Genomic DNA, 15728 nt, shown 5'->3' on the forward strand with positions numbered 1-15728 from the left:
ATTTTGAGAAAGACAGAGACAGCATGAGTGAGGGAGGGACAGAGAGAGAGGGAGAGAGAGAATCCCAAGCAGGCTCCGCACTGTCAACACGGAGCTCGATGTGGGGCTCAAACCCATGAACCGTAGATCATGACCTGAGCTGAAGTCAGATGCTTAACCGACTAAGCCCCCCCAGTGCCCCTATCATCCCTAATTTAAAAATGTAAATCTACTTTCTTGACACCCTTTTTAAAAAAAAATCAAATTTTAGAGAAGAAAAATAAGGCAAATATCTGTTGCTACATAATAAGCCAGTCTAAAATTTAGTGACTTGAAACAATTTATTTTCTTGTATAATCCTGTGGTGTATCTCAGCAGTTCCTCTGCTGGTTTCACTTTGGCTCCCTTGTGTACATTTGGCAGAAGTGGAAGATTCAAGTTGGCCTAACTCAAACATCCGTCAGTTGGTACTCATTTTTGACTTGGGGGAACTTAACTCAGTTATCTGTCATGTGTCTTCTTCAGGTGGCTAGACTAAGACGCTAGTCTCAGAAAGAGTCATGGAAGAAACTGTAATACCTCTTGAGGCCTTAGCTCCAGAGTTCATATAGTATGACATAATCTATGGATCTATAATCTATGGATCAAAGCACAACATAGGGCCAGGCCAGAATTAAACTATAGGGAACTAGACCCTCCATTCTGGATCGAAGGAACTAAAAAAATTGGTGATCATATTTAATTCATTACAATGTTGTGAAACATACGAAGCTATTTACTATTAAAAAATTTCTCTTTGCTGAGGCGCCTGGGTGGCTCAGTCGGTTAAGTGTCCAACTTTGGCTCAGGTCATGATCTCACTGCTTGTGGATTTGAGCCCCGCATCCGGCTTTGTGCTGACAGCTCAGAGCCTGGAGCCTGTTTCAGATTCTGTGTCTCCCTCTCTCTCTGTCCCTCCCCTACCCATGCTTTTTTTATTTTCTCTCTCTCTCTGTCTCAAAAATAAACAAACATTAAAAAAAATTTAAAAATTCTATTTGCTTTTTTTGGAAACTTCCATAATCTTAGACTTTATTGGGTTATACATTTATAGAGAATGAAAAAATAAAACCAAATTTATCAGGCAATAGCTGACATTTTTATGCCTATCATCAGGTCACAAACACTAATGCCTCCAATGAAGTTACAAAGATAATAAACATAATTGAAATGGGGCAGGCAGAGATTGAAGTCATCTGGAATATACAAGCTCTGTCTAAAAAGGTAATAGCAGTTATTTTGTGGCAATATGAGCCCAGTGATGCCTGAACTATTGATATTTTAAGATAAAGACAAAATCGCAGTGAGTTAAAGTTATTTTGTGTATCTCAATAAATTGATTCAAAAGTTTTTATGGAAAGACAGGAGACATAGAATAGTGACAACAATACTGAAGAAGAAAGTCTGAGGATGCACACTGTTTGACATCAGACTCATTGTAAAGGTACAATAGTCAAGATGGTGTGATATTGGCCAAATAACAGGCAAACAGATCAATAGAACAAAACAGAGCACCCAGAAATAGACCCACATAAAGTCAACTGATCTTTCACAAAGGTACAAAATCAAGCCAATGGAGAAAGGATAGTCTTTTCAACAAATGGTTCTGGAACAATTGGATATTCATATGCAAAACAAAATAAAACAAAACCTCTAGGCCCAGACCTTATTATACATTTTTGCAAAAAATTAACTCAAAACAGATCATAGACCTACATGTAAAATGCAAAATTATAAAAACTTCTAGGAGACAACATAGGAGAAAATCTAGGTGAACTTAGGTTCAACAATGAATTTTTAGACCTATAAAATGACCCATGAAAGGAAAGATTGACAAGTTGTAATATTAATCATTTCTGCTCTGCAAAATACAAGGTTAAGAGAAAGTAAAAACAAGCCACATACAGAAAATATATGCAAAACACAATCTGATAAAATGACTTGTGTCTGAAATATACAAGCAGTGGAAACTCAATGGTAAGAAAACAAATCAATTTTTTTTTAATTTTTTTTTCAACGTTTATTTATTTTTGGGACAGAGAGAGACAGAGCATGAACAGGGGAGGGGCAGAGAGAGAGGGAGACACAGAATCGGAAACAGGCTCCAGGCTCTGAGCCATCAGCCCAGAGCCCGACGCGGGGCTCGAACACACGGACCGCGAGATCGTGACCTGGCTGAAGTCAGACGCTTAACCGACTGCGCCACCCAGGTGCCCCCAAACAAATCAATTTTAAAAATAGGCAGACACCTTCCGAAAAGGAACTAAAAGATGGAGACCAAGCATATGCAATATGTTCAATATTATGTGTCATCGGGGAATTGCAAGTTGGAACAGTTATAATACTAGGCACCTGTTAAAATGAAGAAAAAAAAAATGGCCACACCAAATGCTTATGAGGATAGGAGCAATAGGAACTTTCATTCATTGCCAGTGGGAATGCAAAATTGCAGAGCCACTTTGGAAGACAGTTTGGGAGACTCTTACAAAGATAAACATTGTTTTACCATACACTATAACAATCACTCTTCAAGCCATTTACCCAATTAAGTTGAACAGTTATGGCCGGAAAAAATCTGCAAATACACATTTATGGCAGATATGTTCATAATCACCAAGCAATCAAGTTTTCCTTCAATAGGGGAATGGATGAACAAACTGTGGTAGATCCATATAATGGAATATTATGCAGCAAGAAGAGTAAATGAACTATTGAGCACTCAAAAGACATAGAGAAACCCTAAGTGGATATTACTAAGTGAAAGAAATCAATGTGAGAAATCTATATACTATAGAGTTCCAACTACAGGATACTCTGGAAAAGATAAAAATGGAGAAATAGTAGAAAATCCAGTGATTTCCTGGGATTTGAAATAGGGGTGGTGGGAAATGAATGAATACATGAAGGTTAGGGGATTTTTAGGGTGGTGAAGCTATATGATACTGTAATGCTGAATACTGACATTGCACATTTGTCAAAACCCATACAACTATACAACAAAAAGAGTCAGCCTAGGGTGTATTATTGACTTTAGTTTATAATAATATCTCAATATCACTTAATTAGTTGTAATAAATGTACCATCTTCATGCAAGTTGTTAATTATAGGGGCACCTGTTGGGAATGGGGAACTGGTGTATGGGAACTCCCTACTATTCCATTTTTTAAATAAATTAAAATAAAAAGATAAAAACATTTTGTATTGAGTGAGTTTGTTTTCTAATAAAATAAAGTATAATAGCTGAGTTGAATTTTGGTTCTTTAATGTATAAATAGTATTGCACATAGGCTCTAACTAAATTTTTCGTTTAGCTATAAGATCAAATTAAGTAGATCTTACTTGATGCTATAGTATTATGAAATTAGTGTGTGTATGTGCATAACAGTATATAGTATTATACAGTATATGCAGCTGAAACATTTCTACTGAGGTACAGGTGATAGAAGTAAAGCATTTGATAGATAGGACTCCATTATTAAGATAGCTATTTATAACGTACATTTTAGGAAACTTCTATTTCAGGAAATCTGTTGTTAAGCAACATTATCCTTCCAACTATTTTCATTTGATTTGAAAAGTCATTTTCAAAAATGGAAATGACATATCCCACCAGCAATCTTTTTAAAGTTTTGAGACATTTTTTCTACAATATTGATTTAATAAGGATTAACACATTTCAAATATTCTTTCAATATTTTCATTGTGAAAGTATTTGTTTTTGTTGCTGAAACAACCAGAAACTGATGTGAGAAGACAGATAGTGTTTCTCTTTCTTCACACACAGTACTTTAGATGACAATTACTATTCCAACCTTTAACTATAGAGTTGATATTCTTTTATTAACCTGTGATCAAGCTGTATGGAGTTGGGTCAGGCCAAGGAAGACTAACAGTGATGTTAAAATGTTCCCCAGGTCTCCTCCTACCTCACTTCCCCTCTGCTCCTCCATGGCTCACACTATGACACAGTTGGTTCTAATCTCCCCTGGCAATTCTCCATCTGCCCCAATCCTAGTTTTTAAGATTTCATGGCCTCATTTTCTTTGCTTCAAGACTGTGCTTTGAGTTTGAAAAATGACAGATTACATGCTAATTCAATTTAATGCATTCGTAGTTGAAAATAGCCTAAACAAAATCTCCATAGGGGGATGTGGATTTTAATAGTGATGTGGAAATACATCTTATCTTAAATAAACTTTGAGTGATAGAAATTTAGTCAGCAGGTCAGGTCAGAGGATGTATCACCATGGCAAGGAGGATTTCCTCTAAGCTCACCTAACCATAGACTGCTGTTGGTGTGTCCCGGGGATTAGGAGTGGAATATGTGGGGAGATGGAAGAGAAGCTGTTAACTCTCAAGAGTTTTCTCTTAACTGTGTTGAACCTTGTGCTTAGGATTTTGTAATTTTTTTTCTTATTCCATCTGACATAATTTTAGCAACTTTGGAACAAATGAGTTCTAAGGTGAATGGAATGAGTTTTTAGGTTGAACAGATACTTTTTTTAGTTACCTGCTAGAACAAATGGATAACGTTGGATATATAGAGCTAGAAAATGCTTTGGGCTAGGTAGAAAGATAAAGAACTCTTTATGCAGAGTCTCAGCTCTAGGGACAAATGCTTTGGGATGTTGTTAGAAATTAAAAATAAGCAGAAGGCTTAGAAACAGCCAAACTTACTGTTATACAAAACAAAATTTAATGTAAGCTCTGTTTTGAAGACAGATTTTTTTTTAGCACCTTCTACATTCTATCTTCTTAATGCTTGTGTGTTATTTAACATTGTCCTGCCAGCCACGGAAGCAATGGACGAAGCAGAAGAAGTGGAATAGATATTAGTGGCAGACAAACTGAACATATCAGAAAGTTTCAAGTGATCACATTTAGAAAAGTTACTGGTAATATAGTCTTGTTCTCTAATGAGAAACTGAGAAATTCTGCAGCCCACACGAGTGACTAGTAACCTCAAGCTTTTGCCTTTTGCCTTATACTGTGATGTCATCAACTGCTAAGAATATTCTACTAGCATGATCCTAGAAACTGGGGATGGAAAAGCCTTTTAAGATTCTAGTTTATAAGTTTCATTCGCATCTTTTCATTGTTTTCTTTTCTTCCTCCCTATCAGAGTGTTTATTAGGAAAAAATTGGTTCAAGCTACATCATTTATCTTTACAGTGCTTTTCATAAAAAGATGTGATCCTGTGTTTTCTTTCCACAGATCCAGGACTACATAGGCAGCTGTATTTTTTGCAAAGACCATCCAGTGTAGTAGCCATTGAAGGAAAAGATGCCATCCTGGAGTGTTGTGTTTCTGGCTATCCTCCCCCGAGTTTTACCTGGTTACGAGGAGAGGAAGTCATCCAACTCAGGTATTACACATTGAAGACTTCTGTGAAGTATACGTCACTGTTTATCTTTCTCATTTGCTAAAGGTACCTAGAAATACTAGGGTTTTTAATGATAATTGATTTCCTCCCACATTCCTTGACATTATACAATATACGGAAGATTTTTATCCACTGGGATAAAGAGATGGAGGACAGAGTCAAAATCCATGAGATCAATTCAGAAAAGAAGTTCAGAAAGCCAGTGTTGCTGTTAAAATAACACTGTCCAAAAAATATTCAGCAAAGATACCTTGGAGAATCTCATCCTAAGGAAGTGGTATAGTGAAATATTTATTAAGAAATTAAAATTTTCTGATTTGAAATATATAGCATGTCTTTATAGGGTCTGTGAAATTTTTTTCAGGTCCAGTTATACCTTTCATATTCCAGATGTAACAAATATTTAAGATAAAACAAAAGGAGAACATGGCTGGCTTTGAATTAGTAGACGTTCATATTAAAGCGTAGTTAGAAAGTAAACTCTTAATAGAATGGAGCGCTTAGTCTGAAACGTTTTGATTAAATGGATTTCACTTAAGAAATTAATTTTATTGATTTGGAGGTATGGTGTACTCCTTTTTAACACTTCTGTTTTCTATGATGAGAGAGGTTCATAGACCATAACTTTCACCTCCCACCTATATTATAACAACACTATATGGTGTGGTGTCACTATACTTCTGAGAATATGAAAGCATGTGAGAAATCTGTTTGTAGCTTTAGCATGTCAAATGTGTTCTCTGAATGTAGCCAGATATTCCTGGTACACAATGAAATGTGGCTTTGTACAAAGATTACTAAATTGGATGGCAGGACACAAGACATTGCCTTCCACTGTGGGGAATCACTTTTCTGGTACTTGTGGTCCTCAAATCCAAAATAAGAGAATTGGGCCAGATTATCTGTAAATTTCTTTTCAGTATTAAGCTTGGTTCCAAGTTTAATCTGTTTAATTTCTTTGATCGCTGCCTTCCAGTGGGATTGGTTTACCTTGAATCGATTTTTGATCAATAAATGTGATGTTATCAAAGCCTCATAAAATAGACTCTCTTTCTAATTTGATAATTTGATCTTTTGTGGAGTTTATTTAAACCTCTGAGTACATTGCATGGTATACACCTAAATATCCCTACATTAATCTGCTCTCTAATTTTATATGCCTATGTCTTTCAGGTCCAAAAAGTATTCTTTACTGGGTGGAAGCAATCTGCTTATCTCCAATGTGACAGATGATGATAGTGGAACTTACACCTGTGTTGTTACATATAAAAATGAGAATATTAGTGCCTCCGCAGAGCTCACGGTCTTGGGTAAGTCAATGGCTCAAGATTCATTTACACTGCCCTTTTCAAAATGCATCACTGTGACACTTTAAATGCTTATTCCTGAATTACCTCTTGTGCTTATTAGTATGAAATTATGAAGCCCCAGTGTTTCACACATGTCCTTTCTCTACTTTGATTAATTGCATAGGGATTAAATGCGGTGTTTGAATACTTGCTCATTGACTAAAATCCAGATGCATCACTCTTTAGTCCAATTATTCCAATGATACAACTGAAACCTATGGAAAATTATTAATAAACAAATGTCTTAAGCAGCAAAAGAGTTAAATATAAAAGGGGAGATTCCCAAATATTTTATCTGGGGAAAGTAAATGAAGGGATGAATGAGAGAAATTGTATAAGCAATATGCACTGGAGTGGAAAAGTCAGATATCACTTGAGATGACAGGGTCCCTGACATTAAATTCAAATGTCTTGGTAAGATTGTTTTGTTAATATGGAAATACTGTAGATGTGATGTTGAAAGTGAACCATTAAAATCAAATGCATCTAAGGAAAATTTGCATAGAAAGAATCTTTAAAGAAATTTAAGAGGCACGGATGTTACATATTATTCAGAAAGGTAGGGTTACCTCATACCATTGCAAATTAATAATTGTTATATAGGGTACGTACTCAAACACCTCTTTTATCATCTACCCCAGATTGTTTTTAGTCAGTTTCATTTGAATCATGTAATTTGGAGAAAGTGCTTTACCATTTGAATTCCAATTGCTTTTTCCTGTAACAACAACAGCAAAAATTGTTTACCAGTCTTTGGATTTTTGCCTCTGGAATAAATCTTTTTACCTTGTAAAAAGCCTAGGAAAAATCATAGACTTTTTAAAAGTTATTCAGTGGAAATGAAAAGATATGGTATGCCTAGTGCATCTGCTAACCTGCATCATAATATTATTCTATCCATTTTACTTTTTGGCTTTAAAGTTTATTCAGAAAGTGCTTTCATCTTCAGATAGGGTAATGATGTATGTGAGAGTGAGACAACGGAGTTGTTTGTTCTTTGATCAAACTGTAAATATTAAACTAAGAATAAGCAAAGGACTTTAATTCTTTGGTTTTAGAGATAGCATTATTCTAACTGAAATATCAGCTTGTCTTTAAAATGGTAGCAATTTAATGTAGTCATTTCATGTGGAAGTTTTTTGGTGAAACAAAGAACTTTTACATTTGTAACATCAAAGTATAGCAACACATGATGGCTATATAGAAATTATATTGTAATGTATACTGCTGATCATAAGGCAAATGCAGTCATAGAATTTATAATGATTATAGGTGAACTTATAATTGCAAATATATGAGATCAGATTTTATATCAAATTAATACACAGTATTTAGACACATGATGCTTCATATTGATATCTAAGCCAAATGCATATAAATTAGGATTTCTGAGAAATTAGCCAAAAAATATATGTAGGGTCATACATATATACACACACACTGACATTCATAGCTTCTTCTTTTGTGTGTTCCTGTGTATATGTGTATGTTCTCCAGTTCTATATTGTTGAGCATTATCTTGTTTCCATGTTCTATTTAAACACCCATAGACACACAGACACACACACACACACACCAACACCAAAAACACTTTGATGATTATTCTTCTGTATCTTTGTCAGTTATTTGCTTATATCCTAAGGAAAATTATCACAAAAAAATGTTCATACCCACACCAGCAGTGCAAGAATTGCCTGTCTCTGAAAGAATACATTTCTCTCCATGCCCCAATATTTGCCTAACAACTTTATAAAATGGAGGCTCTTTGTTTTAATTTGCATCCTTATTAAATTTGTTTATTTTTATAGTTTTACTGGACATTTGCATTTTGCATTTTGTGAGTTACCTATCAATCTTTTTGACCTTCATATATTTATTTTTTTTAATTTTTTTAATGTTTTTATTTATTTTTGAGACAGAGAGAGACAGAGCATGAATGGGGGAGGGGCAGAGAGAGAGGGAGACACAGAATCGGAAGCAGGCTCAGGCTCTGAGCCGTCAGCCCAGAGCCCGACGCGGGGCTCAAACTCACGGACCGCAAGATCATGACCTGAGCTGAAGTCGGATGCTTAACCGACTGAGCCACCCAGGCGCCCCGACCTTCATATATTTATTAAAATATTCATCTTTATTTTGTTTATTTGCAGGAACTCTTTATATAGGAAGAAGAGTAACTGTGCTGTGTAGTCTCTTTGTGTATATATTTTGTTGTTTCTGTTTTTTGTTTTTATTTTACATTTTATATAGGGTATCACATAGTTTTCTTTATGGATGCTGGCTTTGTTGCTATTAGACTCAAATTTTATTCTAAATAAATCACTCTAGTTCCAAAAATCTCATTATAGATTACATGTTGAATCTATAAATTAGAAGCATTATTAATTAAAAAAATGCAGTTGTGTTTATGTCTTGGGAATTTTTTTTTTAATTTTCTTGGTAACGGGCATTTGTTTTAAATGTTTATTTATTCTGAAAGAGAGAGAACATGAATGGGGAAAGGGCAGAGAGAGGGGGAGAGAGAGAATCCCAAGCATCCACACTGTCAGAGCATGACATGGGGCTTGATCTCATGAACCATGAGATTATGACCTGAGATAAAATCAAGAGTCAGAAGCTTAACCAATGAGCCATCCAGATGCCCCAGGGTATAAATTTTAAAGATCTCCCACAGACCTAGTATGATCTATAACTATTATAGAAGGCATGCCTTAATTCAGGAGATAATCATAATTCTATTTAACTCATCTACCCAGGTTAAAAATAAATGTTGATATAATAAAACCTTTGATATAGTCATTGACTATTCTGATACAAAGTTAAGCTCATCCTGCAGGACTAAGTTTATATAGAAATCGTAATTTATTACTTTCCTTTTTTAAGTAAAAGATGAAAAGAAATGAACTTCATTATCAGTATTATCCAAAGAGTTTTCATCAGTTTTAAGAATTTAACCATAATGTAAATTATTCACAAGATAAAATCCTGCAAGAAATCCAAGCTTGTGCTTATAAGCTTTAATAATGCATTTTATCAGGCTTTTGTTTTGCCTTTCAAATCATGGTTCTTTTTTGCACTTAGACTGGCTTTGAATGTGAACCTGCTTGAACTAAGACTATTTAAGTATGATATCATTTTGTACACAACAAGAGAAATTCTGTGGTCTTCCTCAAGAGTTTCAGAGTTAATAAACATTAAATATATTTAAAGAATTTACACTATAAAGTGGATATTAAAAGTTCCATAATAGGGGGGCCTGGGTGGCTCAGTCAGTTAAGTCTTGGACTTCAGCTCAGGTCATGATCTCACAGTTTGGGGGTTTGAGCCCTGCATCAGGCTCTGCACTGAAAGCATAGAACCTGCTTTGGATTCTCTGTTTCCCTCTCTCTCTCTCTCTGCCCCTCCCTGGCTTGTGCACTCTCCATATCTCTCTCTCTCTCTCTCTCTCAAAAATAAAAAATAAACATTTTTTAAAGAGTTCCATAATAGTTAAACCTCTTGGGGAAATCTGTATTAGACAGGATTAAGGACAACTTATTTAAAGTGCATATGAATAAATTAAATAAATAAATAAATAAATAAATTCCTAATAATAACCAATTATGTTAATGTTTATGATCTATTAGAATATTCATCAATTAGCATCGGTGGGTGCATTTTGAGTACATGGACTGCACTAGGTTCTGGGAAACCTACAAAAGGTTTGAGGTCTGGCTTCATTAGGTTTGTAGTGTAATTACAAATTCATACAATTAATTGCCCTAATTGCCCTCAGTGAATTGCCTGCCTTTTGAGTATGTTTTTTTCCCTCAATTTTGTATGTTTACATGGAATCTGTGAAGATATGAAGAGTTGATAGTCTTTGCTCTCATAAAAGACAGAACCTGAGTAAGTGGTGGCAGGCAAAGTCTTAAAAAGGAGATTGCAAAGGGAGGAATTCTGAACAGTGTTATATTCTGTTTAAAGCACTAGTGCTATGATTATTTTTTTAAACTTTGTTTTTCGGAAAAGAACTAAAGAATGGTATTCTGTCCATTATTATTTCCCAGATAACTAGCTTTCTGGCTCAAGAATTATAATCACCCTTAATAAACATTCAGGAGATTTGCCTGATTTATTTTCTAAGCTTTACCTTAGGCCTAGATTGATTCAATGTCTGAATCAATGCAGAAATGCATACTTTAAAAAGATATGGGATCTTTAACCAATGAAGTGTCTGGCCTTGGACAAACCCTGTGCATTGTCCATATACATGCAGAAGGAGATGGGTGGAAAATTCACTCTTGAGGAGAAGCCATGGGATCTAACATTGGTGACAAAATGAAAACAGTCTTGAGCTTTCTCAAAAGGATTCTAGAATTCTTTTTAAAGCTGTTTGCAGCAATATAAACAATATACACTATTAAAAGTTGACCTTTGTGTACAGGTTTTCTCAATTATTTGCCTTATCAACTTTCTAGAGAAATGTTGGTTAGAATTAGCATAATCTGGCTTTGTAGAACACAAAAAAGTCTGTTAGGTCAGTCCTTTGCACATAATTGATAACCTGTAACCAGATCTAAGAGTTCTCATATCCTCTTCCCTGCCACTGTAAGTAATACATATCACTCCATGTGGTGCTTGACTTTATACTTCTCCCAAGAAAACACCTCTGAAAAGAAATCCTTTGGGGCAGGTGTTTTGCCTGCCTAAGACTTTTGCTTTGGGGACAGAAACCTATGGGTTCATCCTCTAGGAATGTGTTCAGAATGGTTCTCTACTGACATACAGCATGCTAAGCTCACACAGATATGTTCTTTTTTTTAAATTTTTTAAATGTTTATTTATTTTTGAGAGAGAGACAGACAGACAGACTGTGAGCAGGGGAGGGGCAGAGAGAGGAGGAGACACAAAATCTGAAGTAGCTCCAGTCTCTGAGTTGTCAGCACAAATCCCCAGACACGGGGCTCGAACCCACGAACCATGAGACCATGACCTGAGCTGAGGTCGGACGCTCAACTGACTGAGTCACCCAGACACCCCTGTACTTTTTTTTAAGTGCCCTGATGATAATAAATTTATTAGTATCCTATAGTCAAAAAGCTGATGAACAAAAAGTTATTCTACAGTATCATTATCTAAGCATTCACATTTTTATTCCCTAAATTACATAAGTCATAATGTTTTGTATATTTATATTGATCAGACATTAAATAATAGTCATTGGTAAGAAATTATGGGCTACTGAAATGAAATAAACAATGTTTATGACCTTTAGAATTAAAAAAATTTTTTTAACGTTTATTCATTTTTGAGAGACAGAGAGAGTGTGAGTGGGGGAGGGGCAGAGAGAGGGAGACAGAATCTGAAGCAGGCTCCAGGCTCTGAGCTGTCAGCACAGACCGACGTGGGGCTCAAACTCACAAACTGTGAGATTATGACCTGAGCCAAAGTCATATGTGTAACTAACTGAGCCACCCAGGGGCCCCTGACCTTTACAATTTTTTACTTTATACCATTTATTTTCTTTTTTCTTTCTTTTTTTTTCCTTCATTTTTTTGTATTTTTTTAAAATTTAAATCCAAATTAATTAACATATAGTGTAATAATGATTTCAGGAATAAAATTTAGTGATTTATTGGTTACAAAACCCAGTGCTCATCCCAACAAGTGTCCTCCTTAATGCCCCTTGCCCATTTACTCCATCCCTCTACCCCAACCCTCAGTTTGTTGTCGGTAGTTCAGAGTCTCTTATGGTTTGTCTTCCTCTCTGCTTTTATATTATTTTTGCTTCCTTTCCCTTATGTTTATCTGTTTTGTTTCTTAAGTTCCACATATGAGTGAAATCATAAGATATTTGTCTTATTTGACTGACTTATTGCACTTAGCATAATATACTCTAGTTCTGTCCACATTGTTGCAAATGGCAAGATTTCTTTTGATCACTGAGTAATATTGCACTGTTTTTCCCCATTGAGTATATTAGTTGTGGGTCTTTAGTATATGGTCGTTATGATCTTGAGGTATGATCCTTCTATCCCTATTTTCTTGACAGTTTTGTTTTTTTGTTTTGTTTTTAAGAAATGAGGCTGTGTTTTGTCAAATGCTTTCTCTGCATCTATTGATAGGATAGGATCATGTGGTTCTTATCCTTTCTTTTATTAATGTGATGTTCACATTTATTGATTTGTGGATATTGAACCAGCCTTACATCCCAGGAATAAAATCCCACTTGATTGTGGTGAATGATTCTTTTAATGTATTGTTGGATCCAGTTTGTGAGTATCTTGTTGAGAATTTTTGCATTCGTGTACATCAGGGAAATTGGTCTGTAGTTCTCTTTTTTATTGGGGTCTTTGGTTTTGTAATCAAGGAAATGCTGGCATGGTAGACTGAGTTTGGCAGTTTTCCTTCCATTTCTATTTTTTGGAACAGCTTCAAAAGAATAGGTATTAACTCTTCTTTAAAAGTTTGGTAGACTTCCCTTGGAAAGCCATCAGGGTCTGGACTCTTATTTGTTAGAAGATTTTTGATTGCTGATTCAATTTATTTACTAGTTATGGATCTGTTTAAATTTTCTATTTCTTTCTGTTTCTGTTTTGGTGGTTTATATGTTTCTGGAATTTGTCCATTTCTTTCAGATTGCCAAATTTGTTGACATATAATTGCTCATAATATTCTCTGATTACTGTTTGTATTTCAGTGGTGTTGGTTGTGATCTCTCCTCTTTCCTTCATGATTTTATTTATTTGGGTCCTTTTCTTTTTCTTTTTGATTAATCTGGCTAGGGGCTTATTAGTTTTATTAATTCATTTAAAGAATCAGCTCCTGGTTTCATTGATCTATTCTACTGTTTTTTGTTTTGTTTTGTTTTAATTTTGATATCATTGATTTCTGCTCTAATCATTATTTCCCTTCCTCTGCTGGTTTTGGGCTTTTTTGCTGTTCTTCTTCCAGCTCTTTTAAGTGTAAAGTTAGGTGGTGTATTTGAGACCTTTCTTCCTTCTTTATGAAGGCCTGGATTGCTGTATACTTCCCTTTTGTGACTGCCTTTGCTGCATCCCAGAGATTTGGGCCTGTCATATTTTCATTTTCATTGGCTTCCGTTGACTTTTTAATTTCGTCTTTAATTTCTTGGTTAACCCATTCATTCTTTAGTCTCCAAGTATTTATGGTCTTTCCAATTTTCTTCCTGTGGTTGACTTTGGGTTTCATAGTGTTGTGGTCTGAAAATATGCAAGGTATGATCTTCCTCTTTTGTACTTGTTGAGGGCTGATTTGTGACCCATTATGTGGAGAATGTTCCATGTGCACGTGAGAAGAATGTCACACAGATAAGTTCTTTAAGCTCAATGGCACTGGATTAAACATATTAAATTATATTTTAATGTATATAGTATATATACATACATTTACCTTGTACATACATATACATGTGTATGCATATGTAGACAAGAAATATACATATATAATACATATATATTTCCTATTTCTAAGAAAATTTTTCTTCAAAATCCCTTCCCATATTCTTTCAAATGCATATCATTATCTCAACCATTACATAATGTACTGATTCTGCAAATAGATAATAGACCAATCTACTCAGAAAGGTTTAGAAAAGTCATCTTAAAAGTGAGTTAAGAAGACAGCAGATTAATATTTCCAGTAGAAGTTAAAAACCCTTCTTAAAAACTATCATTTTGTAACATGGTGGGACAGGAAAATGCCAACAGTAGCTCACTTTCTTCTGAAAATGCTTAAGAATAATAAAAACGATGGGTAGGTGTATAGTGACCTAACCAAGCATGACTTACAGGCCCAGATATACAACTAAACCACGGCATCCATAGTGACATGGCCACTGACAGTTGAGTGCATCTTTCATGCTCTGTCAGGCACTCTTTGGGCATAGAAACATGCATATGACACCAGTCCTGGCCTCAAAGACTAGTTAGGTAAACAGACAAGAAGTAGGCAATTACTAGAAAAACCAAAGAAAAGTTGGAAAAGAGGGAGGTATGGGACCCCAAAAAACAGTTCAACAACAATGAAGGAAGGGAGTTGGGGGTTGGGGGGAAGGATGAGGAGAGAGATTCTGAGCAGAGGAAGTAAGCCAGCAAAGGTATGGAGATAAACCAGGGATGGGGAAGAGGAAGTCATCTAATATGACTGAAAATTGTGGGTCCAAAGGGAGTCTGGTAGTGGATGGGGAAAGTGGTATAGATAGTGAATGGTTTGCTCCTGTGGTTAGGTTTTTATCTTGAGGGCAGTGGAAAGACACAAATTGATTTTTGGGTTGTGCCTTATTGGTTATTTCATATTGGCCATTATTTAATTCCCTAATCCTCAATTCCTTCATTTGTAAAGGATGATAATTACTTCCTTGTAGGGCTTAATGATTGCTTAAGTATGAAATTTGAGAGAGAAGGATTCTGGAATAGGAGGCATGGTTTGGGGAGCTGTGGGAAATAAAGAAAAATAAGATGTTCTTCCAGTCCTCAGCAGAATCCTAAATCATAGTTGCAAAAATTAAACAAAAACAAAACAAAACAAAAACGAAATGCCACAAATATTAAAACATCTTATGCAACCTCTCCATACCAATTTTTCCTCACCTACAAAAATGTACAAAGCAACAATGGGTCCCTATATAATTCTCATGAATCCTGGAGATTCCTTGTGGCACAAGGATGGTATCCAAATTTGTAAAGCATTTTATCTTTTTTAGCTTCCTCTATGTCCCTACAGCCTACTATCCATGCTTTCTTCCCAGCTATATTGTGAGAATAAACAGACACTGTCTTGTTCATCTTGGCCACTCAAAACCTTGGTTTGTTCTCTGGCCCATCTGAGCTTTAAACATAAACATAAGGAATACAATTATATATGTGTTGTATATAAGTTATATAACTTTCTATGAAAATATTTTTTAAGCTCTTTATGGCGACTCATGTGCTTTTATAGGACATTGCTATAGACTGAATTCTTTCCCCCCAAATC

The 15728-nt window shown here is 35.2% G+C and overlaps 1 protein-coding gene across 4 annotated transcripts in view; it reads left to right on the forward strand.

Annotated features, from left to right (window-relative positions):
* The window catches only part of DCC (DCC netrin 1 receptor), a 1140843-nt gene that overhangs the window by 536242 nt on the left and 588873 nt on the right, over positions 1-15728 (forward strand). For all 4 annotated transcript variants that reach the window (XM_045458871.1, XM_045458872.1, XM_045458870.1 and 1 more), the window contains exons 4-5: positions 5235-5385; positions 6577-6713. In XM_045458871.1, coding sequence (XP_045314827.1) covers positions 5235-5385; positions 6577-6713 — 288 coding nt within the window. The remainder of the gene's footprint in view (positions 1-5234; positions 5386-6576; positions 6714-15728) is intronic.

Source organism: Leopardus geoffroyi, chromosome D3 (assembly GCF_018350155.1).
Source record: "Leopardus geoffroyi isolate Oge1 chromosome D3, O.geoffroyi_Oge1_pat1.0, whole genome shotgun sequence".
In the NCBI taxonomy this organism is placed as follows: Eukaryota; Metazoa; Chordata; class Mammalia; order Carnivora; family Felidae; genus Leopardus; species Leopardus geoffroyi.